The sequence below is a fragment of the Cydia strobilella genome, chromosome 15, assembly GCF_947568885.1.
Source record: "Cydia strobilella chromosome 15, ilCydStro3.1, whole genome shotgun sequence".
Taxonomy (NCBI): Eukaryota; Metazoa; Arthropoda; class Insecta; order Lepidoptera; family Tortricidae; genus Cydia; species Cydia strobilella.
Genome location: NC_086055.1, coordinates 4943014 through 4968785, shown reverse-complemented (window position 1 = coordinate 4968785; position 25772 = coordinate 4943014). Strand labels below are relative to the sequence as shown.

General features: G+C 37.5%; 1 protein-coding gene across 1 annotated transcript; it reads right to left on the bottom strand.

Annotated features, from left to right (window-relative positions):
* Positions 1-38: 38 nt before the first annotated feature.
* Positions 39-25772, bottom strand: LOC134747865 (organic solute transporter alpha-like protein 2). Its single transcript, XM_063682537.1, has 8 exons — positions 25353-25772; positions 16682-16830; positions 9412-9560; positions 8399-8485; positions 6426-6522; positions 3927-4088; positions 2748-2832; positions 39-1963 (listed from the first exon to the last, which is right to left on the bottom strand). The coding sequence occupies exons 1-8, from the start codon at positions 25507-25509 to the stop codon at positions 1845-1847; spliced, it is 1005 nt and encodes a 334-aa protein (XP_063538607.1). The 5' UTR covers positions 25510-25772; the 3' UTR covers positions 39-1844.

Below are 25772 nucleotides of genomic sequence, written 5' to 3'. Positions count from 1 at the left end.
ATGTAATTTCTTGGTAAAAATAAAAACGATTGTTGTGAAGTAAAGTATTTATTTATCGCAAACGTCCTTGTTCGTACAGTACAGCCACCTGCAAATAACATCTTGCACGTCGAAGCGGAAAAATTGTAGGTGACTGTAGGTGTACACATTCTAATCAGGTACATAGAACACAAATCGAACTCAAAGACGAAGTTTTTTTACGAAATAGGCAAAACATTAGAATTTCGTGCATAAAAACATTTTATAACTGCAATTTTAGGTCGAAAAAAGTGACACACTAATAATAAGATGTTAAAAAAATATATATATAAGATAAGATCGGTATAAAATATTCTATTCTATAAAATATTCTTATATATACACTCGTTTTCGTTTAGTTTCCTACAGTTAACGCAACTATTAAAAACGAACAGGAAGTAGGTATGTATTCTACGCCCTAGCACCAAAAACTGACAATACCTATATAATAATATGTTGCTCTTAATGAACAATAAGTACTTGAGTATCTTTGTCACCAACAGCAATTGAATACTTTATTTGAGGTAAACACACGATACGAAGTAAACTCTTACATTTGTGCATTGAAACACCTACAAATAGTAATAAAAATGCTACAAATATACAATATCAGTCATAAAATTGCCCAGCGGTTCTACGATAAATAAAAACCATGTATTAACCACTTAGAATACATTTTCGAATTTGTATGGCCATTAGAACTGACCTAGAAACTTAACTAGGTAATTCAGATCTATAGTTTCCGAATTAACTTAACACTAGTGTTCTTATTGAAATACAATTGAAGGATGGCTCACATTACTCAATAAATTGTTAGTCGATTTTATGCGACAATTTTTGATGTCACCATTTAACCAGTAAACGTCCAGAGACCCTCGCGAACTAAATAATATAAATAATAAATAATCTGTGCCTTCGCTCGAATATGCAAGAGCCACAGATTTATACCGAAATTTAGATTTTCGCGGTAGCCCTCAGGCGTAAGGTTGCCATACGTCAGGATTTGTCCGGACATGTCAGGATTTTTGAGCCTTTGTCCAAATTGCAAGTGTCAGGATTTTTAGGAATTACCCACTGCAGAGCGCAGCGCACCGCCAGGGCGTCGTTCAAGCTACGCCAAGTCTCAGTTACAAGAAATGTCAGGATTTTTAGGGTGATTTCAGGATTTTTATTAGGACATTTAATTCTTCCATATGGCAACCGTACTCAGGCGTGGCTCGCACGCATAGGAAACATGACCGACCGCGGAATGATGCCCGTGATTTTTATTATACTACTGTATTTTGATACCGAAAATAATAAGCATACTTTCTATAAGTGTTGGCCGAACGTTAATTGCAATTAACCATTAACTAGTACAAATTGAACCGTAAGCCGTAACGGACGGTTACAGTTTACGGTTCAATTTTTACTGGTTAATGGTTAATTGCATTACGTTTCTGCCAACACTCTATAGCCTATCTGACGGTAGGCGTTTACCGTGACCTAGTGACACCCTGGAACCTGTAAATACACTTCGATAGTTTCGGGCAAATTATTGCGTAAGGTGAGCTATCCTTCATTAGAGTTAGAGGTCTGCGTGCGACTTTTGAACTTTCAGCTAAGTCGCTCGCTCTCTTGACCAAGCCTAATCTAAAGAAGGCCTAGTTTTCTCTTAGCCGAAGGCCCAGCGAATTCGTTTAATGCTGAAATTTAAGACAACCGACTTTGGACAGTTTTGCCATATCACAAACAAAAGCTTTCTTCTTAGAATTAAGCGGTCAAGTAGACCTCTTCTCTCTCAAGTAACTGGAAAAGTGTTAACATTAGAACTAGGATGCGGAATTCTAATCGGTGGTAATAATATTCTCCTTCTCTAAGATCTTGCCCGGCGGCACCTTGTACAGCCTCCACGCCCAAATAGAGAGCAACAGCATTTCCACTATCGTGATTGTGTTGTGGATTACTGAAATAGAAACAATAAAGAGAAATTAATATAAAACCATCATTCTTTATACCTTTTCAAATACTTGTCTTAGGATTTAAAATAGAGTTTCTATACCTATGCATCTTCATATCTGCTGCCAAGCCTCTTTGGACATATCATATCTTTTTTTGGACATATCATGTGGTCACCAAGGCAATGTCTGGAGAATCAAATGTGGGCCAATCACGGTAGAGGAAAACGTGCAGTGCGCTGAAGCGACACAATAGGGAGTGTTAGCGCTGTGGCAACACCGCTAGCTTCGCCAACCAATGATGTGTGGAAACGTAGCCCTGCAGCCCCAAGATGCCAACATAGACGGCGGGATCGGCGTCCAACCAGAAAGCGCGATGCTAGCGCCAGAGTTTCACACATACGACGCATCTTCGGGCATCGCTGCGAGCGCATCCCTCTCTTGCAATCTAACCACCACGATAAACGCGCGTGTCCTAGACATAGAACCTATACATATAGTTATTGTACATTGTAATAAAACCCATTAAAATGGTAATTTCCAGTTAATACCTTGTATTATTTAAACAGCGCAAATAGGCGCTAACAGGGAGGCCCTCTCTAAACGTAGTATTTTCTAAGTGGTCCATTTTTTTAAGAACCTGAGCACTGAGAACAACTGAGAAGCACCTTACGCATATCATGCATATGGTCACGATCCTCATACTACATGAGGGAACGACTAGGAGGAAAAAGACATGATGCGTTGGTATCTTTTCTCTATTTTTTACTACCCACCACAAAAACTACTTACAATCAGAAACCACAGCTGGGTTCAACGCCAGTAGGCAAGGCAGGTGTGCTGTTGTTGGGATGATCTTAGCAAGTCCGCACTGAACCTAAATAAATAAAATACAGTTAATAAACCTACAAAAGGATAGTTGCAAACTGTTAGCAACATTAAACATTATAACTTAAAGTTTAAAGTTTATTTTAAAGTTCTTTATTTAAAATCTATGACATATTTGATTTCTGTTACCATAGCGATCTCTTCCATATTAACCTTCGAAAATGTAAAGTATTATCTGAGAATAAATCTTTATTTTCCCTATATTTTCATCTTTAAATGTATAGTCCACTTGTCTCCGCCTGACCAAGGCCAAGGCTTCGCCACATGGTCCTTCGAACCGGATATCGACTTTTTAACTTTTAACATAACAGGTTATGAGCATACTCGGGGCACGAATATTAGTGTTGTTTAGGCTCGATATCAGACAGACAATTATACCACATCGACATCCTTTTTGACGACATCCTATCCCTATAGATGTAGAACGTGCTCCGAGTTAGCTAGAACACGTAAGTATGTTTATCATCATCATCTCCTAGCCGATTTCGGCCACAGCGACTGCGTTTTACCACTGAGAGCGTCGCTGGTGCGCTCTCAGGTGACTGACATAGGCAATTTTTGCAGCGAATGTGCGACCACACTCGCTGCAGGTCAGCACCCCTCCGACATAATTGTAACGTATGGCCACAGGTGGATGAGAATTCTCTGTATCGGGTTTTTAGGTTCGCCTGCAACCTAAATAGGAAATGTTTCGGAAGGATCTTTTTAGGGTTCCGTACCCAAAGGGTAAAAACGGGACCCTATTACTAAGACTACGCTGTCCGTCGGTCCGTCTGTCGGTCTGTCTGTCTGTCACCAGGCTGTATCTCATCAGCCGTGATGGCTAGACAGTTGAAATTTTCACAGATGATGTATTTCTGTTGCCGCTATAACAACAAATACTAAAAAGTACGGAACCCTCGGTGCGCGAGTCCGACTCGCACTTGGCCGGTTTTTCAACATTAAAATACTTAAATAAAGGAAAAGTATTACAAACGCACATAATTAAACATTGATAAACAATCTCATTGGAATAAGCTTTACTAATGGTCATTTAGTTGTGTTGACGAAGATACATGTAGAGTAGAGTAAGATAATTATTACCTTTACAATGATAACCACAAACTGTAGAGCCAAGAAGCGGGGCCTCGGTCTGCCGCCCGTAGCTTCAGCAGCTCGCAGACACATCATGATGCCCCAAATACCAGAAAGTAAGGACGCTGCCACCAGGGGTTGGAAGTACATGTAGTTCTTCAGATAGACGGACTGAAATGCAAAAAAATCCTTTTAAACAAGAGCTGCTGTTGGAGGTATATTAACAGTTCGATTTAATTATGTAGTCCGAAACGACCGTGAGTGATTTAGAGCACAAACGAAACGGGAAACAATTAAATACCTACGTTAAAAAAGACAAAATACTAAAATGTTCATTTATGAAACTTATGATAATCTACATAATTTGCGCTATATTACGCATTAATTACGTTTTTTAGGGTTCCATACCCAAATGGTAAAAACGAGACCCTTTACTAAGACTCCGCTGTCTGTCTGTCCGTCTGTCACCAAGCTGTACCGCCGCAGGCCGCCAGTCTCATGAACCGTGATAGCTAGACAGTTAAAATTTTCACACATGATGTATTTCTGTTGCCGCTATAACAACAAATACTAAAACCAGAATAAAATATATAATTAAGTGGGGCACCCATACAACAAACGTGATTTTTTTGCCTTTTTTGGCGTAATGGCACGTAACTATTCGTGCGCGAGTCCGACTCGCACTTGGCCGGTTTTTTTAATAATACATTTTTAATATTGTCTTCGGTTACCGCGATAGTTACTCACGAAATAAAACTATGAAAACGGATTATATCGCGTATATTGAATTTATAATACATCCCGACGTTTCGAACTCTACAGCGTTCGTGTCACCCGTTGACCATCATGAATACATTTTTACTTTTCATTAATTGTTCGAAACAAATCAGGAAATCGTTACGCGAGCGACCGCATCGCAATCACATCAACATTACAAAACCGCGTGGTGCGCTCGAGTGGAAAACTGACATTGCCGTAACCAACACTAGTAATGTGTATATGTGTGTGTGTGTGTATGTGTGTGTGTGTGGCCTTCATATTGGATTACTACTATATTGTCAGGATTATGGGCTAACCATAAATTAAGCAAATTATTAAGTACCGTGAATCAGTGTACAAATGTGGCGTACACACAATTTCGAAGTTTTTTACAATGGCAATTCCCAACACTGTTGCGGGTATGGATGGTATAGAAAGGATGTCAATCTCTTATGGCAGAATTGTTGCAATAGTGACCAGCTTTTAGCTGTAAATAATAGTTCCTAATTTCTCCGGTGGCGCTAGGTAGGCTCTGAAACCAAAGAGTATTGTAATATATAGGAGGCTCTATGACATGAACCATAGAGGTATAATAATGTAGAGATGAAATGGGGGAGGGGCAGCAAATAACCCGACTAAATTACGTACGTTGTTCCTGGTATGTTGTCAGGAATGTTAAAAACGTATTTTTAATTTTTTCGCATTGCGTATGTTCTGTCCCTCACGGTCGCACGGGTGCACATCTATATAAAATACTAGGTGTATGGTCTAGGTACTTCAGCGTATGATAGCGCCGCCTATTTACTGTTTTTTACGGTCACTTGTTGATACATGAAGATTCATTTCCTTACCTCTACCTTCCATAGTTGTTGGTAAGTAAGCTTACTTTGACTGACAAACTTACTCGTACTTACTCAACTGGCAGTAGGTATGTTGGCAGTTCGCCCGAAGTATTTACTTTATTTTATTTAGTCATTCATTAGACTCATTAGAATAAAAAGAGAAAATTAAATAATTATAAAAACTAAACTCCGCAAAACGACTTTTAGTTTGACTGTGCAGTCAGATTTATGAGTCATAATAGAGACCTAAAATGAATGGTACCATGTGGTACTTTATTTTAGGTCTCTACCTACTGCAGGATAAGGAATAATTAAATACCCATTATTCCAAATAGTAACACAACGGCGGCGCAAATCGTGCTCTCGTGATAGATATTTTTCATTGAACTCTATTGCCCAGAATCCTAGATAATAAGGTAATGCCTGGGAAGTGGGAACCAATGCTACCTGTTACTAGTAACCACTAGCGGTTACACCCTCAAAAAAATACATTTACATTAATGACATCCGTAAAATGGTCCTACTTTATTCTAATATTTGCTGCAAATTAAGGAAATTATACATAAATTATGAGTAATGTAGCAATTACAGAATTGGAGCATTACCTATGACATTTATGACCCACAGGGGAGCAAAGTAGGACCATTAAGGATGACTCACGTTAGACCGGGCCGTGTCCGGGCCGGAGCTTCCGGCGCTTACTTTTCTATGACATGACAGGTGATCACGTGGTGCATTCCATAGAAAACGAAGCGCCGGAAGCTCCGGCCCCGACACGGCCCGGTCTAACGTGAGTCATCCTTTATAAAGCTCTTTTTGACGCTAAGTTCGAAGTTTATTACTATATTTTTTTGCGTTGGATCCTTTTTCCTAAATTACGTCAATTTGTAGTATAAAAGATGCTTACGAGGTCCTCAGATCGGAATATCAGTATGGTTATGTAGATCAGGCCCTGTATGATCGGTACTTGCAGCAGCAGGTACTGTAGCCATTTGAAATGCTTCCTGAAACGTAAATATTTCAATTTTAGAACATATACCTACTTAGTACTTTTAAACATCGCATAGATTATCACAGAGATTGTTAACATTTTGATTTTATATGAAGATACTTGAGGAACTGGCAAAATTTTTATTTTCACTAAATATTTTTTCTTATGACACCCTCTTAGAAATGGTCTCATGTGGTACCTACCAAAAAAAAAGAGATAAAGGTAAATATAGTTTATTACTCAAGTATGAGCGCTTATGAACGTCAAATAAAACTAATATCGAAATTATCGAATATTAGTCTTTTTTCGAACCAGAAGATAAGAAGGGCAAGGTATTACGAATCAAGCCGAAAGCCAAATTGGCTCAAAATATTTAATATACCTATATAGATATGCGTATATATACGCATATCTATTCGTGACTCTTTGTATCACAAAAATCACTAGTTATAAGCGATTTGTTGCAAGGTCTATAGAGCCCTTTAACCGGCAAAGTTAATGACATCAGCAATTGTGCATTTCCCCAGTGCTCACACCAATTACAATGTTAAGGTGAAGGACGAACCGCACCCTTCATTATCTTTGACCCCGGAGCCATGTTATAATTGGCTGCCAAAGTAATAGCTGTCCATTTACCAATTTCCGGGTACTCATTACTTTACACGCCTAATTTATTTTTCCCTGCTGAATCGGCCATATTATAAAGTTATTTATTAAGTGTTACTATACTATTATATTGATAAGAAGCTTGCAGAAAAAAAACGTTCCATAAGCAACGTGATCCTAAAAGTGATTTATAGCAAATTATACTATTTTACAACCTGTACATAGTGCTCTGTATGGTAGGAAACTTACCCAAAGTAAAAAAGTTAGGAGTTAAGTCACCTTTACCTTAATTAATTACCACCACAAGAACTCTATAATTATTAATTTATTTAGTAGTTGCTTACGGCGCTACATTTAGAGGACTTCAAACTAAAGTTCACAGGAAAAAAGTTGGTTTTTTTTTTAAGCACAATTTTTTTTTTCTTTTGTGGTTTTAAGGAGTTAAATATTTTTTATTAGATTTTAGAATAAATAGGTAAAAAAAATTGTAACGTTTCATTTGGCTTCTTATTTCGCCATGTATCAATTATAACGGTATTTTCGTGACGAAAACTCCATTAGTGGTCAGCAATTCGTTTGATGGCCACTTTGTCTCCCAGGCACTTCGCCTGTAAAAGTGATTGCTCAGGGAATAGCAAGCAGTCCTTAATGAAGTTATTAGAAGCATAAAGTAGATTGATGGCGAAGGCACACTGTGTATGGACGTATGTACATGTAAAGATTATTAATAGGTACCTAGTAGCTGTGCTGTCTGCCCAATTCGAACAATGCTTATAAGAAATCACAGCGGTACGATACCGATGTGGCAGTGTCAAAAGTAACATATCAATTTTTTTTATAACGCTGTGACTTCTAATAAGCATTGTTCGAATCGGGCCGTGTGTCCACATGTCGCGGTAGCGTGTGCGAAAATGATTATAGAAAGTACGGTCAAGTCAAGGTCTGGCTCTACGGTTCAAGACAATCAAGAGGAAATATGTCAGGGACTATAAACATATCTCAGGGGCTAGTATTAAACATACCTGGGCACTTGTATAGATAGCACCTCTTATGTGCCAAGATTACTTTTTAATAAATCGGTTCCAAAAAGGTTGAAATAAAAACTTACGATTAGTTCGTGCATTAATGTTGGCTACCCATGACAACACAGGGATTGTTTTTTGGTGATATAAGGTATTTACAATCCGAACTTAGGCTCCACTACCCTTAGCCTTCGACATCAGAAGAGAAAGCTGTTGTTTATATATGTGTGTCTATTATATAAACAGTAAAATTGCACTTACGGTTGTAGTTTTGGCCGAGGGATGACGCAACAAGGCCAGAAGCAGCATGGCAGCACCCGCGTCTCGAGCTGTGCGCCTTCAGATCGTCTACCGACAAATGACAAGTTACACCATTTCTTTATTCCAAGTTCTAGTCGAAAACTGAAATAAATGTCATATACGAAGGAAAAAATTACCAAAGCCTCCAGTATCATAGAAAATATATTAAACATATTAATAACGGGTCACTCACGTATTTTAAGTCGAAAACGCTCGACATGTTTCACTCCGTACCGAGTAGCGTCATCAGGAGCTTGTAATATGTTTAATATGCCTGTGTCTCACGGAAGTTTTGTTATTAAAATCATAGAAAATAATTTAATTTGTTCTTAGAGTAAGTTCTAGTCGGTTTAGCAAGAACTTTTTAATCATCAATTGATGTAAATTTGGGTGATATTGTCCTAATATAACTAGGATTTGAGTGAGTCTAGTTACCTCATAGGTAATTAGAGCATCGACATGCTTTATATCCATATCCGACACCCGTTAAATATATATATTATATAATGAAGGATGGTACCAGCGTTAAGAATGCTGAATAATGCATGATGAATGCTGCATATTTCAATTCTCTATATGTTGACCTGATAATGATAAATCATCAGTGATGACCAACTGAGCTCTCAGCTATATAGGCAGTGACGCGTTATCTGACAGCGATACCACCTTTAAATTCTTTAATAGGTAGCCCTGATGATCAACTGAGCTCTCGATTAGACAGTGACGTATTAAGTCTTTTGAAAATTTTACTCAAGAGACCATATTTCAAAGGTTACCTGACTATCAGGTCCGGTCCACCACACTCAACAAACACGAGACAGAAGAAGTGGTACAACCCCAGCATGAAAGCCTCTTGCACCTTGACAGCCAGCTTGACAGCAAGATTGACCAGATGACCTGCTGAGCTCCCGACTACACATTTAAGCATCAACAGCACTTACAGTACAAAACAGAGACCATATTTAAAAGGTTACCTAACGATCAGCTCCGGGCCGCCGCACTCGGCGACCACAAGGCAGTAGAAGTGGTACAGCCCCAGCATCACAGCTTCTTGTGACAACGCCTCTGACAGTAGCTGTGCCCGTGGTACCACTAGCGCGAAGAATGCTGACAGCGATACCACCTGTAAGAGGTTAACATATGTTAGCAGTGTTGCGACGTTGCATTGCTGTTTTTACAGGATCGTCTTTTCCTGCTTTTTAGGGTTCCGTACCTCAAAAGAAAAAAAACGGAACCCTTATAGGATCACTCGTGCGTCTGTCTGTCTGTCTGTCTGTCCGTCTGTCACAGCCTATTTTCTCCGAAACTACTGGACCAATTACGTTGAAATTTGGTACACATATGTAAGTTTGTGACCCAAAGACGGACATGTAACGTAAACAAATGAATTTTAAACATTGGGGCCACTTTTGGGGGGGTAAATGAGAAAATTAAAAAATAAAGTTTATCAAACTATATCATGTTACATATCAAATGAAAGAGCTCATTATGAGAATATTAAATATATTTTTTTTTTGTAATTTTAAAATAAACAGTTTAAAAGTTATTTAAGAAAATAGCCAAAAAATTACCATTCCCTTTATCTCCGACACTGCTGGGCCTAAAATTTAGAAAAAAATACACAAAATAGTTCTATACCTATAGATGACAGGAAAACCTATTAGAAATGTGCAGTCAAGCGTGAGTCGGACTTAATTATTTAGTTTTGATCCGACCCCTACGGGTTTCTTTACATAAAAAATACATTGTTAAAAAAAAGTTGTGTAATGTACGGAACCCTTAGAACGCGAGTCCGACTCGCTCTTGGCCGGTTTTTTATAGTTCCTGTTCCTGAACTCATCAATGTATCCGTGTATTTTCAGGTTTAAAATCCTATGCCAAGCTAGAATGAAATTTATGCAAGGAAGCACACCAGGAGCCTGATTCAGAATGTTACGGTTTTGATCTTATATGGCCATGGTGACATTGGTGACAGACAGTCGATAACACATTCAGTGCCGGGAACCCGCTCGGCAGCGGTGGGTTCTCTGTTCGTAGCAGTTCGTAGTCTCTTTCCTCTACAAAGCGCGAAAACGGTGGGATCGGCTACGAGCTTAGCGCTACGAAACCGTTGACTGTGAATAATTGTGTTTCGATACTTTCGATAAACTATCGCGCGATAAACTATGTATAAATATATATATATATATATCTGTTTAATAGATGAGAACGAAAAAGTCACATTACACAGGTAGATAAAAGTGTTTTTTATATAATATTGACACTTGGTTATGCTAGCAGGAAATATTTAGGTCATGGAGACTATATAAAGGAGCCAAATCTCTATGTATGAAAAGTATCCATCAAAAAACAGTAAATAGGCGGCGCCACCATACACCGAAATACTACCAAAAACAACCTACGTAATTTGGTCGGGTTATTTGTTGGTTCATGTTATACTCATGTCCCAGAGCCTAACTAGCGCCACCGGAGAGATTAGGAACTATTATTTAAAGCTGAAAGCGGTCACTTTTGCAACAATTCTGCCGTAAGAGATTGGCATCCTTTCTATACCATCAATAATTTAGGTTTATGATAAGCAGTTAACAAGTATGTACGTATATACTACGTATATTATGTAAGCAATGTGTATGAGTAGGTACCTAATAGCGTGTAGATACATATGCAACTATGAATGTTACAACTAAATTGCATATAAAATAAGGATATACATATATGTAATTCAAATTACGCATGCAACCCACCAGAAAACTACTGAATACTGAATTTACCTATATTTTATAAATGTATGTAATTAATTATAACCACAATATAAAATGCTAATTAGCAGTTATAATAGGTACCTATGTGAGTAATTATGGTCGTCCGTGTTCAAACAATAGTGAATGTTGCAAATCCCACGGAGGTTTTGGTCAAGCACATTCGAGTCAAGGTTGACTACTTACGATTATTAAAGGGTTTATTTAATGTAAATATACTAATAAAATTCAATCGGCTCTGTCCCTTTCGTTTTAATTTTAAGAGTATAGTATACAGAACGTGCTTAGTAAATAAATATCAACTATCTTTTCCTTTTTTTATTCGCAATATAGATAATTATTAATTAGCTTCTGAAGTTGAATGATGATTTCCGTAATTAAAGGTATCCTATGTCCTTCCCCGGGACCCAAAGTATCTTCATATAGATACCAAATTGCGTCGAAATTGGTTCAACGGAGTAAGGATAGGTAGGATTCACCCTCACCACCTTCAACTATAGCAACTGATCAATTTAAAAATCCCGAATTCAAAACTCCGCGAGTATACACCTGAGCGTCGAGGGGGTTAAAACGTCGTAAATACGTGGAACCAACCGCTAGCAACTACTATGGTAAAAGGACGCGCAAGTATATCACACCGCGAATAATGAACAATTTATCAATAGAAGACGAGTGTGCTAGTAAAAACATCTTTAAATCAAAAATTAAGAAGTTGCTATTGGGTACAACGCATGACTAAATATATAAGATAGGTAAATATTGTATATAAATAAATATGCTTTATTGCACCAAAAACATACATTTTACATACATGTAAAACTACAAATAAATTCTTAAAGAATAACAACAACATATATACCTACAACTTACACTGTTAATGTAATATAAAAGTATTAACCTTAGTAATATAAGTTAATCATTAAATTTAGATTAAGGTACTAACATTGAAAATGAGTGCACCATTTCGCCGTTAAACGCAAGTTTGGCGAAACTTGTATAAGTTTAAAATGTGTTATACTTTTTTGAAAATAAATTAAAAAAAAAAAAAAAAAAACAGACAGGCAAACCTAGTTACATTCTTGTATAGGTAATATCAGACGTACCTATTTAAAAGGAATAAAGATATTCGGAAAAAAAACGTTCCTGGAATTAGCAATGTTATGTCGGCTCTCGCCGAGAGTCTAAAGTGCGAGACGAGAGTGACGAGACAAGGAAGAGCAAGACGAGAAGGGAGCAGCATGTATGTATACACACTCGTTCTCGGCCGGTGTTGGTAGTAACTATTTATTAATCTGTGGTCTCGGGGTCTCTCGACGAGTGTGTATGCAGCCCACATTAGAAACAGCAAAGTCACATAGTGGGCTTCGCCCTCTATTGGTTAGCTGAGAGCAATCTAAAACTCGTTTGTAACCGCTCATTTTTAAAAGTGTAAAAGTCAAGTGTAAAAATATGGGTGCATATAACTTCTCAAAAATATGTTATATACCCATAGTTATTAATTCACTGACATAAGAGTTAACATATTTTTGGGTATAATGTGTGCACCCATATTTTTACACTTGACTTTTACACTTTTTAAAATTCCAGAAAATTAAGCCTTTAGGTATACGTAAGACTCGGCAGAGACAATATATTTTCCCCTCACTAGCTCGGAAAGCCGTCTATTATCCTTTAAAACAAGCGGGGAAAAACGCATTTTATCCACTAGTGGGGAAAGTAATTTGACCTTGGATGGAGCGTGTTTAGGTAGCTTGACAGATAACAAAACGTAAAACGCTCATAATAATGGTTGGTTTGATATTAATTATCATTCAACAAATGGTTTGAGAATCTAATAAAAAATACCAAATTTAGCTTTATTTAATAATTTTAAGTCATAAACCTTAAAATTCCATAAGAAACGTTAGATTTTTTGTAATGATGTTAAATATAATTCTGAACGCACAAGTTGAGTCGATGCAATTTCAAAACGCATCGTTGACATTTCATACGTCAGAACAGAAATGTCAACATTGTCAACAAAATTTTTACTGTTCTTCTCACCGACTCACGTAAAAATCAGAATTTCTAGTGTTTTCTGTTATAATATCGTAAAAAAATTAGTGATTCCAGTGATGAAGATGATCTAACGCCTGTGGATGTTGCACTTTCCTCGCTATAGTGAGGGGAAAAGTTTTGTGTTACACACGGGTGCAAATGTATTTTACTTCTCGTGTGTTGAAACACTCGCTACGCTCAGGATTCTATTTTAGAACCACTCGCTTCGCTCGTGGTTCAACTATAGAATCCTTTCGCTTGCTCATGTTTCAATTCCACACTCGCGGGTAAAATACAACTTTGCACCCTTGTATAACAAATAACTATTCTCACTTTAATTTTTAACAAGCAGAAACGTCTGCGAATGATGCTAATAAGCTTAGAATCCAGAGGCCGTGAGTTCAAGTTTCACCCAAGACAGTAATTTTTTCCAAAAAAAATTATATTTCCCCACTTGATTTTGAACTGTACTACAAAGTGATAGGGTACAATTTTGCATAACTTCTGACACCCTTTAAGCCTTATATAGTGTTTTAACAGTGTCGACATTTCATTAGCCTTCTAAAACATTGCAGTCATTGACCTATGATAACTATGTAGTTACCTATGGTGCAAACAACATATTCAGTAATATAGTAATTAATAGCAATAGCATTAAGGCCGCAGCCGTACTGAGAGAATCTTAGATGAATTTGGAAAAATGGTGCAACCTTTCCTTTTTAGGGTTCCGTACCCAAAGGTTAAAAACCCTATTACTAACTGTCCACTGTCCGTCTGTCTGTCTGTCTGTCACCAGGCTGTATCTCGTGAACTGAGATAGGTGATAGCTAGACAGTTAAAATTTTGTGCTTATTTTTCAAACAAAGGTACTGGAGCCCGTTTAAGCTAACTCTGCACCGTGTGGAAGTGTTTTTTTAAACGTCATCATTTCATAGAAATTTTAAAAAAATCGCATCTTTGTGATCTTACGTAAGAACTATGAAAACCCCCTCCCTCCCCCTTGTAAGAAAAAATAGGATATGTTCGACCCCTTCTCCCCTAAAACGTATTACGTAATAAATGAATGGCGCCTAATCATTGTATATTGACAGTCTTTATTTACTGGTCTCTGATAGTACGAAGCAATTTCCAACCGCAAATACACAATGATTACCTAAGATTTTCCTAGAATGTCGGCTTTGAAGCTGATTATCTTCGCAACGTATTGCGACAAGTGCTTTTAGCAATCCTAACCCCAATGATGTTGGAGTCACCTTCTTTCACAAACCCATATAGGATACGGTAAATGAACTATTCACGCGTTAACTGATCGTAAACTTTATTGCAAAGGACATAAGGTACAACGCTGATTAGTCAAGTATTGCTTTTAGCAAAGAGTCGATTGTATAAAGATAAGTTTACACTTTGGCACCTTACTCCTCTAGGGGCGTTCAAATATCACGTAACGCAATTTGGGGGAGGGGAGGTCTTGTAAAACGTTACGATGCGTTACAGAGGCGGGAGGGGTGGTTAGAACAAGGCGTTACGTAGGTAACTATTTTTTATTATTAAATAAAATACATACATACATAATCACTTCTATTTCCCGGAGTGGTAGGCAGAGACCACGGATTTCTACTTGCTATACGCGCGATCCTGACATACCTCTTTCGCATAACATTCCTCATACACGCTAGCTCATTTCTTAAATCTTATGATTATACTTTGCTGAACATTATTGTGACTTTTAGGTAAAAATGGTCACTTGGGTGCTACGTGGCTATTAAACGTGTAAAACGTTACGGCGCATTACTCGGGGGGGAACAATCTTCGAAAATTGCGTTACATCATTTATCCATCTTCCATCCCCTAATTTAAGGGTTAAGGGAAGGGGGGTGATTTAATAAAAATCCTGAAATACGTAGGTATTTTATTTAAATACGTATTAGCAGCACAAGTCTTTGAACTGCCCAAACACACCCGGGATTACGTAAAATATAAACAGGATATATTATGTTACTACCTAGAACATGCGAAACTCTCTCCGATTAATTGCAAAAGTTGTGCTTGGTATTAACTGACCGGTTTTATGTGTGTCTGTCTACCATGGTTAGGTAATGATTAGGTAGTGTCAGGCTGTCTTTGATATTAGGCTTATTATGAGGCCGGTGTCGATTTTAGTCGCAAAAATGTAAAATTGATAGATTTAGTCGGTGAAATTGTACACCTTTTGTTACCTAATTGAAATAACGAGTACTGGTTTCTATTAGCACGTCTTCTTATCTTACCTTTTATCAGATCAATTTTTTGAAAACAGACTCTCTAAATTAGTAATGTTTGCTTTTCTGATGGACGTTTAGGTAAACGCGCGTAAAGCACTGATTTTGTCGCTCTTATTTGTAAATTTCGTAGAGTTTGGACGGCTAAACATAGTAATTTTGTATTACACATATCCTGTACTTGACGTTTATCAGACTACATTTTTATTATTATGACTTTGAAGTAGTGTAAATGAAAGTTAGACAAAATCAATTTTCTCCAGAAATTACTTCAAAACAAGTGACAAATTCTCTGAAAGTCGACTTAATTTCAACCTAATTTTGATACTTAAACAATCTCCAACATTTGCTGAAACTATTCTTATGCATCAATTTGTATAATTATTTACCACCATAATTTTTTTATTGAATTTTTAAAAACTGCCCCTTCTTTTCATATTTTACCGGTGACGCACGCTCGCGACCTCATTATTAAAAGGCAAGATGAGAAGACGTGCTAATAGAAACCAATACTTGTTATTTAGATATTACGTAACAAAACGTGTATAATTTCAACGACTAAATCTATGAATTTTACATTTTTGCTCCAAAATCGACTACGGCCTCTTAAACCTAAAGAAAATGTTTGTGTTTTGTGTATTTTTTTTCTGTGTATTTTCGGCGTACTACGTACTAAACATATCTAATCGGATACGTATCATACGCATACCATACTGAAGCAATCATATAACTTGCTTGTAACTAAACGGTACATTTTGCATTTTAAGGCAACAGTTTCAAATAAGTAGGTAGTATTATAGTTACTCACCTACAGAAACAGTATAAACCCATCTACGACCTAGTTTTCCTAAATTATTCTAATACTATAAACTTTTGCAATACAACATAGAGGTAGGTCACGCAATTGAATGCTAACTATGCGTCGTTCGCGTTCGCAACAAGATCGCCCACGTAGGACACTTCTATAGGTATCAAAGGATTGATTCACCCCGCGCTCCAGCGTAGCAAAACCGTCTCGTGTGATGCGGAACTCACTGCGGAAGGGTCCTGGATTTTCCCTAGGCTACCATCCCCCCACACAGCCTTACCGCTCTAATTACTCTAGTGTAATAGAGCCCGTCAAGTTCAAAAAAAAAGACGAGCGGGTCGACAGCGCCCAGCAGTATATAAGTTGAGTTGAGTATACTTACAGGATACACGGCTAGCACCACGGCGGCATTGTAGAATGCGCTTCGCCAATGTCGAAGTGCGGAGCGCAAGTTAAAGGCGTAAAGTGCGCACACACAGCACACACACAGCAGAGCGGATGACCATAGCACCCAGCCGTATACTTGCAGTGCTGGAAAGAACGGTTTAGATTTCATTAGGTACCAATTATTGTTTAAAAACTCGACACGCAATTAGTTTCGTGGACTAAGGTCCATGAAATTAATTTAATATTTATTTCCTGGTCATATTTACATATTTATATATGTATACATTTATTCTCTTATTGCAATGGATTAAGGTGAAGTGTTTGTAAGTTATGTATGCTTTTATACTGATGGACCGACGGAAAATTCAAAGTACTCAGGTACCTACAATACCTACTTAAGGCCGTTCCTTTGTCACATTTCGCAAGAAAGAACGGAAAAGAACATACGCGCCAAGTGTCAATGTTGATAGAATTTTGTCGGTTTTTATTTATTTTAAAAACGTTACCTTACAATATCGAAATTCTAAAGTTATGAAATTACTATTTACGTTAAGATTGTTTTTTCTTTTTTTTTTTTTTAGGTATCACATAATAAATAACCGAGTAAAGTAGGATTAAAAGTCCGAGTTAGAGGTTACTTTGGGAATTAATTGTATTGAGCGAAGTGTCATAATTCGTGTATCGGAAGCTATGTTGTTAAAGATAATATAGTCAAGAACTACATATATTTTTTCCACGTCTACGAATATCAACGCCTCTTAGAAAAACATGCTCCTTAGGAGATTGTTCGCCTTCTGGCTCTGGGAGTGGGAACCGCCATAAGAACTCGACTGCACTTACTTAATTTATATCCTAGTTTCTCTTAAACTATTTGAATCGAACTTGACACTCCGATGTTCTAGGTTAATTAGGCACGCCAGTCACAGTTTTTAATGAAACTCGGCTCGAGCGCTTATTGCGCAAAAGATGCAGGTTTTAAGGTTAATCTTGATAGGGTTCATACTGAGCATTTCAAAAAGGAGTATTTTTAATCGACGTCCTAAAATATTTTCAATTAGATTTTAAAGTCTGTTATCGTCAATTTTATTTATTTAGCGTTTGTTGCCTCCGAACTTCGTGGTTTCTGAACCGGGTTTAGTAGTATTATCGCTTTATTACAAAGGGTTGTTAAGTTGTTGTTTGACCCCCCCTTGATTAATAACCGAGCAAGCGATAGATTCTAAAATTGGAAAACGAGCGCAGCCACATGTCCTACCTGTTTTTAACCTATTTACCGCCAAAGGCGAACGGATACCGTTTAAAAAACTTCATACTTTCGAATAAGGTTTACTATCATATGGAGTGTTATATAGGTAAATAAAAGAGCCGTGGCGTTCAAAAAGATAAGCTTAATGTAATTGCCATGCCCCATGGTCATAAATATAATTTAAACGTCCAAGAGTTTGACAACCTAATAACTAATTCCATAGTTATTATCTCTACTTAATTAAATTGGAGCAATGGGCATTTTTAGGAGTATTAGGACAGTCCTAATTTAGGACATGGGCTATTTATGTCAAATGTCTTTAATAGCTTTTTAAACTGTTTTGAAGTAGTTTTCTAATATCTTTTATCATTCACTGTTATTACGCCAAACAACAATTATCAACATGCCAATGTTACGCGCCAGAAGGGCACGACAGCAGACACCTAGTTTAATTGGTGCAGATGCAGCGATAATAGAAATGTACTTCTTAAAATAAAAGGTAAATGCAACGCAAATTTTACAAGCTTTTATTTAACTTGCTCTGTTAGTATGTATGTACACTCATGGACAAAAGAGCAACGCAAAAAAAAAAAGTTTATATACTAATTTTGAAATTACTTTAGGGTTCTGTGTAGTAATCCTTCTTTTTTGCGTTCCTCTAAATTTATCCATGAGTACTTATCTGTTAAATAGTTAGTGTGTGGGCACAGAATATAATTCAATAAATAATATATAGTACTAGGTAGGTAGGTAGGTGGTGTGGGCACAGATAATATAGTGTGGGTCAAATCTTGGAACTTGGTAGCTAAATTTGATCCACTTCCGGATTTCCGATTTAGCTAAAATCAACAAGTCAACGTATATCTGCGTCTGTGTCGTCAGTTAGGTACCTACTGAATTAAGTAATTAACGTGTGTGACGTGCTTAATAACCCCATTAGCTTCATTGTCAACAGTCATAATCAGAATTTCAACCAATTTTATATTGATTATGTATTCAATTATACATATTAGCACATAGTCTCATTAATGACGATGTTTTAACTGGATATTCGACCGTCAATGTAACTTGATAATTATTCCAATGTTAGCTTAAAACTGGTCCAGAGAGCCTCTACAATATTAAAAGGTGGTTGACCTTTGCGGTACCATTTTAATTAAAAAATAGAGATAAGGTAAACGTTCTAATACCTGACATGCTAATGCCCAATAGAGGTCAGACGACACCCTGATGTCACCTCTATTGCTTATGACTTAAGTTCAAATATGACATGTAGGATGTAGGTAGTAGGTACTGGGACATAGGACCGTGGCAAACAAGTATCAAAATAAGTAAATATACTACCTACCTTTTTTTTGGTTGATTAGTTTAACTGTTGCATAAAATAAAATAAAAACATTTATTTACATAAAGATATCCCACCTCCAACGCACTAATGTAAAAGCGGGCGGAGATGTCTCGGTAGAGAGTACCATTTTGTACCATTTGGAGTTAAAACTCTAGGTCCAAGGCCATGGGGCGGCTTCCTCGCACAACGCACAACGTATCACCATTGCGATAGAACGAGGAAATGCCACCAGCATCTAGTTGGTACAATGCCTCAAAGGCCTATTTCAGAAGTACCACTGTATACAATATATCTTTTATGTAACTACCTACCTACTTACCTATATTAAAAATTCTGAATCAAGACTATGAAATCCAAAAACCCAGAAACAATATGTTATGCTATAATTTACTGTTCAAAACTGCTTTAAATTCGTTTTTGTTGACTTGACATTCAATTTCAAGATATATTCACATTTTTTAACGTAACCTTGTGACCCAGTGACCCAATGACATGATATTCTGTGCTATCTATACGCCTACTAATAAAGTTACATGACTTTCTTATGTCATAAATCCGGCCACGGACGGATGAGGGGTAATTTAATGATGAACTGTTAGAAAATAGGTAAAGAATTAAATAAATGCTATTTCATTGTCGTTCGTGTCGTGAGAAATAGTCCTAAGAAAAGGAATGAATAAAGGATGACTCACGTTAGACCGGCCCGGGGCCGAGCCGGGGCGTCCGATCCGATAAGTATATAATATATGTCCTTTTCTATATCACGCAAAATAGGCGCCAGTCGTCGAGTTGCGGAAAATCGCCCGAACTACAATACAATACAAGTCCTTTTCTATAGAAAGTATCACGTGAATATTACCGATCTCCCTTCATAGAAAACGAAGTATCGGACGCCCCGGCCCGGCCCCGGGTAAAGTATGCTTTGCAGTTAGGTTTGCCATGCGTCTGGATTTCCCCTGAAATATCAGGATTTTGGTCCTTTGTCAGGGTTTTTTATAACCGCTGGAACCTATATAGTTGAAAGTTTGGAGTTGGGCAAAGGAAAGGGTATAATGATGGCTAGTTAAGGGGCTAGTCTCCCACGAAAGGCTTTGGAATGGGGGATGAAACATCCGCGATAGGATTTTCGAAGAAATTGGGTAGGTACTCGTAAGCTTTTTTTTGCCTGTAGAATTCTGAAATGAAGAATATAGTAAAAACATTTGTTATTCATTGCTTCTATACAATATCCGATATCGGATATCTGACAATGAAAAAACGCTTTTAAAGTCTTCGCAATAAGGTTTACTGACAATTAGCAGTGTGAACGATGATAGGTACTGGTTACATCTGCTTGAAATACATAGAACAAGTGCGTTCATGCGGTTCATGTGACAACGAAAGCATTATTTTAAGATATTATGTCACTGCCAATGTGTCCGGTGCCAACTTTTTATACCTATGAGGAATAAAAGTACGTCACATAATCTAGATTTGGGTCTAGCCGCCAAAAACTGTATTGTACCATAATATGATGTACATCGGTCGAAACGAAACCAGTCACCAGTGTACCTATCCCTCGAAATCTCGTTATCTGTCCCTCTATCTAAGTTTCGATTTTCGTTTCTCGTGGTAGGGCCTCAGTCCAGAGGGCATCACTAATTATGGCTTATTTGAGTAAAAGAGAAAGAAGCCCGCAATCTGCGAACTTCGGTGTTCGCGGTAGGCTCTCTGACGTGGTTTTCGACAGAATCAATCTTGGCCATCACCAGTGTTCTTAGCTCTAGGCAATTTTTGTGACGTTTTCAAGCAAAAGGTACCACATTGTCGCTTACGGACGAAATTTGCTTGTATCTTTGTACGAATAACCTGTCAGAGCGTCCTTACGGCAAGCGACAATGCGGTACCTTTTGCTTGAAAATGACACATTTATTTGTCTATGCTCTCGGGAACAAGAAAGACAGATCACCTCAACTATAGTTTGTCAAAGGACTGTCTCATTTCAAACATAGACAGAGATAATCATACATAGAGATCATATCATCATGAGTATAGTTTTTTTTTGGTTATTTACTGACAATTTGGTTTGACGAACTATACCAGTACGTACAAGACCTTGCGCTCTTCATAAACACTTCGTATGCGGCGGCGTCCGAGTTTGTGAGAACAAAATAAATAGGTTTCTGTCTCCTAAATATGCAGATAGATAGGTAGTTGGCGTTTCTTATATACAGCGAGTTGCAAAATTGCATGGACATCTTATGACTGAATTCATTCATAATATGGTCAATTGTTTATGCAATTGTCCAAGCACCACGGTGCACGGTGCACGGTGCTAACCCAGGTTTTATAATTACGTACCCATTCATAAGTCGTTGACATCGGACGCTGGAAGCGCTCTCCCGCTTAGCGTTTTTCTAGCCTTTTATTTTTACACAGATCTAATGATAGTGTCGTTGCCTTTGCCTATCCTATACAGGATATAAACAAAAACTCATATTTATATTTGTGCAAAAACTAGTACCTAGGTTTTTGAATATTGGTTAATAAAAAACCTTACACATCATAAAAAGCAGGGAGCCGAGCCAAGATGACATGAGCCGTAGCGAAAGAATAATGTCTCTCTGACTTGCACTATATATGGAAGAGTGATAGAGACATTTAGCGTTTCGTTCGCTATGGCGCAAACGTAGGCATGTCGGCTAAACCCTCTAGTATCATTCTATTCTACATTTTACGCACGAAGTAGGCAAATGAGCACATATGGCCACCTAATGGCTACATAGAGTACAAATTTAGCATTAAGATGACATATGTCGGGTTCTAAAAATAACGACAAAGTTGTGTTTTGACATTTTTACATCTAATATTAATATGGCCCGATCCTAATAGTAGGACACCCTGCCGGTGTTAAAAAACGGAAAATTATAGAACGTAATTTTTGTTTATTTAATAAAATACAGAGTATTCTAAATAATAAATTGATTACACAAAAATTAAAATTAAAACTAAATCTAAATACCTACTAAATATAAAATACCTCTCCCAAACTACCCGCCTCCGGAATGGAACCCAGAATGCTGGCGGCGTTGCCCCTTTGCACCGCCAGACTTAATCTCTGTGCAAAGAAGGAGCCCGCCCTGTGGTCGCCCGAGACACCTATTAGTCTGACCGACACTTCCTTTATAAACTGTTTTGTGTCGGTGTCGGTCGACCATGGGCCCAGTGTTTTTGAATATTTATAAAAATAAGTTGTAGTTAGGTATCAGTAATCTAGGTTATTGGACTTGTAGGAGTTAATTAGTACATTTAAAGGTAATTTCAGTGTAATTACACTAATTACGATTGATAACCTAGCTAGAAAGGATTCAAGCGAAGATGATTGTAGTAGATTTCTAAGAAACCGGCTAAGAACCTGCAATAGATTGTAGTAGAGATCCAGAACGCGAGTTTTCATGAAGGTTCTATTTGTGACTTGGATTAAAAAAGCGTCGTGAAAATTTATCGATCGATTTGTCCCCAGATATACCTACATTCAGAACTTCCACAAAGTCTGAGATTAGATTATCTTTGGTATCTGGTCGATAAAGCGCTTGGGAAATCACAGGGGGTCTTTTTTAGGGTTCCGTAACCACAGGGTAAAAACGGGACCCTATTACTAAGACTCCACTGTCCGTCTGTCCGTCTGTCTGTCTGTCTGTCACCAGGCTGTATCTCATGAACCGCGATAGCTAGACAGTTGAAATTTTCACAGATGATGTATTTTTGTTGCCGCTATAACAACAAATACTAAAAACAGAATAATATAAATATTTAAATGGGGCTCCCATACAACAAACGTGATTTTTTTGCTGTTTTTTTCCGTAACGGTACGGAACCCTTCGTGCGCGAGTCCGACTCGCACTTGGCCGGTTTTTAAAAGCACACAACAGGGCCACACTGTACAGGGCCACCTCCACACTAACGTCTTTCGAGCGTCGTCGTCTTGCCAGCGCCAGCGCAACGGCGACGCAACGCAAAAGGTGCGTCGACGCTCGAAAGACGCTAGTCTGGGGTGGTCCTAATACCCGAAACAGTCTCTTTTCAACTACATTTTAATGAAAGAGACTTCTGGCTGCTATTTTACACATATAAAAGCAACAGTTAAGCTATGCTGTAATTCTATACATACATACATACATACATATAATCACGCCTATTTCCCGGAGGGGTAGGCAGAGACCACGGATTTCCACTTGCTACGATCCTGACATACCTCTTTCGCTTCCTTCACTTTCATAACATAATTAATAACAAAAATAATAATCATTTATAACACAATTAATTATTTATAATTCTATGACATTACTAATGCCTACTGAAGTTCCAATAGAATGTTTCCAAAATCGTGAAATTTTCCAAATGGTTAAATTTCGGATACAACTCATTTTATGTGGAATGTAAATATTAATTTCTAAAATTGAACCTTCCTTTTCTTTTGAATTGGAAATGGAATTGGTTTTTCGCTAATTATTACAATTATCAAAACGTCAAAAAAAAGTCATTTGTACATAATTGTATATCTTTGTGCAATAAATAAATAAAAAAGTCAAACGGCCCTTCGAAGAGGAATATGTGGACTACGTTTGTATAGAGAAGTGGTCGTCCCATTTCCTCTTAATAAGAAACAAACAAGTTTTATAAAAATGGTAAAAACAAACAACATTTTGGAGTTGACCTACAAACTAGACTTTCAAATTAAATATCGTGTCAATGCCGCTGTTGCTTGTTTGTCAACAAACTGATTGGATTATTTAGGCCACCAAACGAAGACGTTTTAATTACCATTAACTGTACGTTTTTAAAATAAATTATTATTTTATTAACGAAGACCAAAGTAGTAAGTTGTTGTAGGGAATGGTGTATTAAACCACATAATAAAAGTACCCGAGGTCGGGGGTGAAGTTAACGGGAGGAGGTAGGAGGTAGGTAGGAGGGTTAAGGTCCCTTTTTATAGTTTTTAGTAAGTAAATAATTCTTAAACGGGGGCCCGTAGCAAAAAATGTTCTATTACATAAGTAATCTACATAAGATTTTCTACAAAAATGGTTCACTACACTTCTTCGCTAGGATCAATATTTTAAAATATATATTAAAGTGGGAAAGTTACTTATAATTTGTTGTCGTTTTTAGGGTTCCGTACCCAAAGGGTAAAAACGGGACCTATTAAGACTCCGCTGTCTGTCTATCTGTCCGTCTGTCACCAGGCTGTATCTCATCAACCGTGATAGCTAGACAGTTGAAATTTTCACAGATAATGTATTTCTGTTGCCGCTATAACAGCAAATAATAAAAACAGAATAAAATAAATATTTAAGTAGGGCTCCCATACAACAATTTTTTTTGCCATTTTTTGCGTAATGGTATCAAAATGAATGTCAGTACTTATTTGTAGGAAATTTATCAATAAATAATTTAGTCTTTGACCATTTTATCGTAGCTTGTATCGTTTTCCTGAAAATTGAGAAAATCTGTAAAATGGGACACTTTTCAAGGGGGGGAGGGGGGAAGCCGAAGGTGGGGGGGATGGGAGAGTAGTGTATTATAATGTACTCACCTGCAGGTATAACACAGCAGCAATAAAACATTATTAAAAATTTTGCCGCAAAAAAATCTATAATGAATGTATTATACACCTGGAGTTTACCATGGTCACCAGTACAATTTGACACTGGGTTAATGGTTTAACCGCTTAACCCCGGGTTAGTGGGATGGTGCAAGTGGGCCTAGCCAATCTCAATTTTAGTAATCAATTCGCTCATAATATACATAAATCCTCCGTAAGTAATACGACTTGTAAATAGGATAATTATTTTTTATTGCAATATAACGCAATCAGAATCTTAGTCTACCTAGGTAACTACCTATTTAATTATATTATCAACTAGTTTCAATCTTAATATCTGTGATCATTAAAAAAGTATGGAGTCGAGAAAGTCACTTGAACAACCCTAATTAGGCAACTCGACCGTCCTTGAACTCATCCCGGAATCAACCGAAGGCAGAGGAGTTGTCGAAATAAAGCATCGATAATTGCTTCCTTCATTGCATTACCTTCCACATACGTTCTGAAATCAGGTTGGAGAGTGTAGCTATGGCACAAGAACGTCGTATTCACTGCATTGTTCGATGCTGCTAGTGCTTTCTCAGCACTCACATGTCTAGGAATTAAAATTCTCGTTTCCTGACTCGCCTCACTTTGTAAATCCATATTTATAATCTGTTATTTATAGTCTGTGTCACTTAAAAAAACAAAACACTTTTTAAAATTCGGCTTTCGAATTTTAAAAGTCGCGCGTTTTTGGCTGTCATGGAACGAGTGTCGGGGCGATGGCGTCCGACTACACTGCCATGCCGGGCGTACTGACGCTAGTGACGCTGTTTGCGTTCACTTTCTTTCGTCATTTTGGTTCGTTTGCGCAACACCAGTTTACGTAGAGACGTTACGGTCAAGCTATGTAGCTCAATGTGCTT

Bases quoted from the DNA above. Each gene is read 5' to 3' on its own strand.
- LOC134747865 (XM_063682537.1), bottom strand. From the start codon at position 25,509: ATGGATTTACAAAGTGAGGCGAGTCAGGAAACGAGAATTTTAATTCCT. The intron at 2,833-3,926 runs GTAATAATTATC...TTATTTATTTAG, and splicing joins TTGTGGTTATCATTGTAAAG to GTTCAGTGCGGACTTGCTAA. The intron at 1,964-2,747 runs GTAAGTAGTTTT...TTTCTATTTCAG, and splicing joins CCCAGCTGTGGTTTCTGATT to TAATCCACAACACAATCACG.